Here is a 5901-nt window from a genome sequence, read left to right as displayed (position 1 = left end):
GGCATTGAAAGAATTGGGGATTCCCGGTGCATATAGATTTGAGAGTGGAATTGCTCCACCTACAACACCGGCAAATGATTTTGAAATTAGGCCGGCTATGATCACTTTGATAGAGAGGCGACAATTTAGTGGAGCCATGCATGAGAGCCCACTAAATCATCTCAAGGAGTTCAAATATATTGCAATACTATCAAAGTGAACAGAGTTTCCCAAGAATTTATCCGCCTCAAGCTCTTTCCCTTTTCTCTCATTGGGCGTGCTTTGGAATGGCTAGAAAAGGAGGTTAAGCCGAATTCTCTAACGACATGGGACGAGGTTACAAAAGAATTTCTAACCCGTTTCTATCCACAAAAGAAAACGGCGGAGGCAAGAGCTTTGATTCAAGGTTTCAAACAAAAGCCAAGTGAGAGCCTCTATGAAGCGTAGGAGAGCTATAAGGAGTATCAAAGGGAATTTCCTCACCACGGAATTCCAACCTATCAAATTATTCAAATTTTCTATGGAGGCCTAAGTCCCCAAGGCAAGTCGTGCCTTGATGGGGGAGCCGGATGTCCCATCATGAATAGGACGGAAGAAGAAGTGGTATACATCAATGAGGATGTTTTGAGGTACTATAGAGATTAGCAAGATGGTGAGAGAGATTCAACTAGCAAGAGTAGCTCTTCGGTGTACTCCGTTGATCATCTAAATGCAATCAACAATCTCTCCTCACAAATGACAAACTTAGGGAAGGAAGTGATAGCAATCAAGGAAAAATTGGAGAGTTCTTCTTCCCAAGCTCCAAGTCTTCCCTCACAATTTAAGAGGAAATGTACTCCTTCTAACTCTCATCCTCCTCCTTCTTCTAGTAACATGCCTAGTAGTCGTTTGTTTTGTGATGTGTGTGGTTCATATGATCATGATGCTTGTAATTGCCCTCATATTTTTCCAGAAGGTAATGATGATTTTGATAACAATGAGAGTGAACATGTGAACTATGTGTCTAATAATAATAATGTGCAAAGGTTTGCTAGTCAAAGGGGTCAATGGAATAGGAATTACAAAAACAAAGGTAATTTTGACGACTATAACCAAGGTGGTGGTTATAGGAACCAAGGTTCTCAAGGTAACTATAACAATCAAGGTTACAGTAGAAAAAATCAAAACCAAAATTATAGTAATAAAAAACAAGGTTATATAAATCATATTCAAGGTAGTGGTAACCATAATCAAGGTTATGGTCAAAGTCAAAATAGGGGTAATTGGAACAATCAAGGGAGAGGCAATTTTCAAAATAATGCTCAAAGAGGCCCTCCACCCGGATTTGCTCCAAAGACTCAACACTAGTAGAAAAAAGCATTTGGCCACCGGTTCAAAAGCCCCCTATGCCACCGGTTTTGAACCGGTGGGCATTTGGGGGGTGGCAATAGTCTGATGCAAAGCCACCGGTTCAAGACCGGTGGCAAAAACTAGTATTGCCACCGGTTAACCGGTTGCAATAACCCTTGGCGCTTTTTTTGGTAAGGGTTATTGGCACCGGTTCCTGTTCAAAATCGGTGCCAGTAATGGCAAAAAAAATAAAAAAAAAAAAACTTTTTTTTTGCATTTTTTTCACTTAAATTGATATATAAACACTAACATATACATAAACTTACATATATTTATAAAAAAAAATGATGTAATATTACAATTTTTGTCCAAAAAAATAAAATAAAATACAAGGTTACAAATAAAGAGGCTGCACAGTAGCAGAACAACGCCATGAACTCACAAGGCGCTCTGAAGTGCCCCTGCTATAAATCCCACTAAACTAAATTGTACAGCCTTGCATAAAAAAGATACAGCCTTGCATAAAAAATACAGAATTCTTTTCTACAGATCAAATTCTCTATAACGATAACTTGCTTCAAATATGTTGTTTGGGAGCTTCTGCAGTCTGTTCTGTAGATCAGAGCTGAAGGTATTGACATATGAGCAGCAAGGAGCGTGCACGCTACTACTGTGAGTACATTTATAAGTGTTAAACCCCAATCCTTCTTTATTCTGTTACAAACAAACACAAAACTTTGGTCAGACAGTTGTTTGATGATTGACATTGTAAGCAATGAGATTGTTACATCAGAGGGAATGGAACTTATGAAAGAGTCAATCACTATTATACCTGCCCTTCCGGTTTTTCAGTTCAGACCGAACAGAACAAGCTATAGTGACAAACTGCTCGAACAGAAGCTTATGCAGAAACGAAGGGTCTGCCATTATCCTTATGAGGCAGCAGCTGCAGCAGCAGCCCAGCCTTGCGAGGCAGCAGCAGCAGCCTTGCGAGGATGTTCTACAATTCAAACTTGAACAATGGAACTTGAGATTAAGATGATGATAATCATTGATTCCAATAAAATAAAATAAATCTTAAAAAATAATCAAGGAAATCAAGATACATAAATCTGGTAAACAAACTAACTAATTCTATCAAAGCCTGAATCAATTAGCATGAAGATGTTCCCATGCTCTTTTTTTGACAGAGTTTGAGACCACCTTTTTTTTTTTACAGAGTTTAAGACAACCTTAAAATACAAGAAACTGAAACACGACATATCTTGGTGTGCAATAACAACCAAAAACAAACATATTCAAGTAGTTCTACGGGTCAAAATTATAGTTAAGCTTTTTATTTCCCCTTACCAAAACAATCCTATTCAACCGGAAAACCATAAAGAGTACTGACAGATAAATTGTCTAATATTCTAGATACCACTATCAAGAAATCTCCCAATCACTAAAATAACTAAGCCACACTCCTTTGTTATGGCCCCTCACTTCAATCATCCTTACTAATTACTACGGGGACCATATAAAATGAACCAGAAATGAAGAAAAGAAATAAAATGTGTTCATATCAGTTCTTTTAACTTGAGCAACAACCTGGCATTAATCCAGTCAAAGGTGAGGAGGATAACTCATGAACCATTTGAAACGTAAAACAAATCAAATAACCAATAAATTCCACTCTCTCAATCTGCCTATCAGCAAGGAAAGAAAGAAGCCATCACATTACAGGTTACCAGCAGTTCATGTCCACAATATTTCTTCTCAAAAACTGCAAAAACATTAAAATCATCCCAACTCCCAAGCAAATTTTTACAAACAAAACAAACCATAGATCACATGAACAATACATCAATGTAGCATTGTCATTTAAAAGAAAATTATACAATATTATACAATCATCAATTATGTACTCCACATTTACGAGCCAATTCAATATGTATGAACACTATATCAAATGTGAAATTATAATAAGGGATTAAGGGAACAATGGGGCAGCCTTACATAGTACACAAATACACAAGAGTCTCACAACTACCTGATTCCGGGACCGTGACGTCTAAAGGTCTGGTGCCCCGGCCTTGAGGAGAAGTATCAGTTACATTCTCTCCTTGTGATGGTACCTAAAATCAGCACAATTTCATGATGACATTATTACATTTATAAAATTGACATTTGAAGTTGATCATACAAATATTGTAATAAACCCCAGTTAAAAATTCTGAAATCAAGGGTATTCCAAATTCACAATTTTCTTTTTATAGATTATCAATACATTAACACAAGTAGGGTTCTTGGTATTACAATTGAAACATGTCTGTCACACATTAACACAACAACCTAATTAATTCCAAATCAATTCAAACCAAAACAAATCAGAATTCCAAGAAATTAAAGCCCAATCTGAACCAGATCCTAACCCTAAAAACACAATTCAGCAACCAAAAAAAAAAGAAATCGAAAAAAATACAAGTACCTTATTCTCGGATTTAAGCAGAGGACTCAAGAAGAGATAGAGAAATGGAGTGGGCTAGCGAATCGCGACCACAGTCACCATAATCACCTTGGTGCCATGAAGAGAACATGTTCATCAACCTCATCACAACATAACCCCAACTAAGCTACAGTATGCACGAATCACACAAAGCTAAATGAAGTTCAAAAATAAACCAAATCTTCCTTCTAAAGGACAATGACAACATAGAAGACTTGTAATGGTGAATTGAAGATACTTTTAAAAGTGTAACTATCTGTTACTTGTCATCCTCAATACTTGAGTAAAAATCAAAGAAATAGACAAGCAGCAAATAGCAGTAGTCTTTCTAAAGAAGCCTCTAAGTAACAATCATTTAGTCAAGACTTCAACACTGATTTTCAAGCTAGTGATACGACAACTCAATCTAGACACAAAAAAAAAAAAAAAAAAAAAAAAAAAAAAAAAAAAAAAAACTAATTTATCACCATGACAACTCATTCATAATTACTCTTCATAAAACAGTACAATTAACAACAATAACTATACTCCGGGATATAAAAAAACCAAATTAACATAATCTCAAGTCAAAAAAAGATAGAACACAGCTTAGAATACTTCAAGAATCAAAACATCATATCCAACAAATTCTAGCAATATTGTGACTCACATTAGAGCCGGTGTCCACTTTGATATCAGCTGTGACATTGTTGTTTTTCACCTGAGTACTCACATCACCAAAAAATAGTTTACCTTTCTTTGTTCCAGTTGAAGTAATAGCCTGCAAAAAAACACATAAAATCTTTAATATTAGTAATGAAAGGTTGAATTTCACACCACGCGAATAATGCAATGACATGTAGCACTAGTAGCAGCAACACAATTACTATACTATTAGCATTAGCTAGCAAATTAATCACAAATTAATCAAATAGCAGCATTATATCAGAATAACTCGGGTTATATTCTACCGAAGTAATTGCAAAACAAATCAATTTCAAAATATACACAATTCAAGCAAATAGCGGAAGCATATCGGCATATAACCAATAGAATTCTATAAACCGGCAAAATAATCACGAAACTAGCAAATTAATCACGAAATTATCAAATCTGACTAATATGCTATAACAATATTTATAAGCTAATCCAAATATTACACCACAATCACAAAATTGAAGAGCATTATAGCTTAAAATTGAACAGTAATAACAAATTTCAGACAAAAAAGTGGAAAAAAAAGTAAATATAAATCAGAAACCCTAGATCTCAAATCGAAGAGCACATACCTTCGTGAAGAATCCCACCACACCTGCAAAGATCTGGCACCGATAAATAAATAGACCGTCAATTACGATGGTGGTGACAACATTCACAACCGCCGTCATCCTCAAATCCTGAATTCCCCATTAGTGCTGCCAAGAGAGGAGTGAAAGAAAGAAAGAGTGGAGCGGCGGTAGATGGAGCAAGAGGAGGCAAGTGAAGAGAGAGAAAGGAGGGTTTGAGCAGAGATAAGAGAGAGGAGACGGAGAAATCGAGAAGAGAGAGAAAACAAAGGAGAGAGTACGAGAAGAGGGAAGAATAGCTAAGCTAATATAATTAAGACATGAGGCGCGTTTTTTTTTTTAACAAAGCCACCGGTTTAAAACCGGTGGCCTTTACCATTTATGCCATCGGTTTAGTTTGAACCGGTGGCAATTTAAATATATATAATCCCGCCCATTTTTTAAGCCACCGGTTTTCGAAAACCGGTGGCCATTTAGCGGTGCCTTTTTGTATTTTTCTACTAGTGCAAGGTGATAATTCCTATTCACAATCCTCTTCTTCTAGGACTAATTTGGATGAAATCATTGAAAATCAAACAAAGTTGTTGAACACTTACATGACCGTAAGTGACAAGAAATTCAATGATATGATGACTCATAAAAAGATGCTTGATAACCAAATTTCTCAACTTGTCAATGCTTTGAAAGACCATGCTAGTCCTTCTTAGATTCCAAGAGACCCGTGCATGCTATTGTTACAAGGAGTGATAAGGTTTTTGAGGAGAGTTTGCCTAGGAAGAGTGAAACTAAGGAGGTTCCCAAGGAGATCTTGGTAGAGGATGAGAGAGATGGTGCATCTTT

At 36.3% G+C, this 5901-nt stretch overlaps 1 protein-coding gene and 1 non-coding gene across 5 annotated transcripts; both read right to left on the bottom strand.

Moving 5' to 3' along the window:
• Positions 1-364: 364 nt before the first annotated feature.
• Positions 365-470, bottom strand: LOC145641240 (small nucleolar RNA R71). Its single transcript, XR_014115298.1, has one exon. It is a non-coding gene; the product is annotated as a small nucleolar RNA R71 (small nucleolar RNA).
• A 1188-nt stretch (positions 471-1658) lies between these two features.
• Positions 1659-5354, bottom strand: LOC145641004 (uncharacterized). 4 transcript variants are annotated; one of them, XR_014115089.1, is made up of 6 exons: positions 5065-5351; positions 4446-4556; positions 3779-3897; positions 3341-3425; positions 2141-2320; positions 1659-2022 (listed from the first exon to the last, which is right to left on the bottom strand). XR_014115089.1 is itself a non-coding variant. In XM_081692209.1 (6 exons), the coding sequence occupies exons 1-3, from the start codon at positions 5161-5163 to the stop codon at positions 3792-3794; spliced, it is 342 nt and encodes a 113-aa protein (XP_081548335.1). In that variant the 5' UTR covers positions 5164-5354; the 3' UTR covers positions 1659-2022; positions 2141-2320; positions 3341-3425; positions 3779-3791. The 4 variants fall into 4 exon arrangements, 3 of the variants coding, with proteins under 3 accessions (XP_081548335.1, XP_081548337.1, XP_081548336.1); XM_081692209.1 differs by having other exon boundaries at positions 3779-3923; positions 5065-5354; XM_081692211.1 differs by having other exon boundaries at positions 3779-3865; positions 5065-5354.
• Positions 5355-5901: the final 547 nt, after the last annotated feature.

The sequence above is a fragment of the Chenopodium album genome, chromosome 7, assembly GCF_948465745.1.
Source record: "Chenopodium album chromosome 7, dcCheAlbu1.1, whole genome shotgun sequence".
In the NCBI taxonomy this organism is placed as follows: Eukaryota; Viridiplantae; Streptophyta; class Magnoliopsida; order Caryophyllales; family Amaranthaceae; genus Chenopodium; species Chenopodium album.
This window is presented reverse-complemented; position numbering and strand designations above follow the sequence as displayed.

Excerpts from the sequence above, each read along its gene's own strand:
- LOC145641004 (XM_081692209.1), bottom strand. The coding sequence starts at position 5,163 with ATGACGGCGGTTGTGAATGTTGTCACCACCATCGTAATTGACGGTCTA. Across the intron at positions 4,557-5,064 it reads TGGTGGGATTCTTCACGAAG|GCTATTACTTCAACTGGAAC; the intron begins GTATGTGCTCTT and ends GTTTTTTTGCAG. Across the intron at positions 3,924-4,445 it reads AAGTGGACACCGGCTCTAAT|CTTAGTTGGGGTTATGTTGT; the intron begins GTGAGTCACAAT and ends TGCATACTGTAG.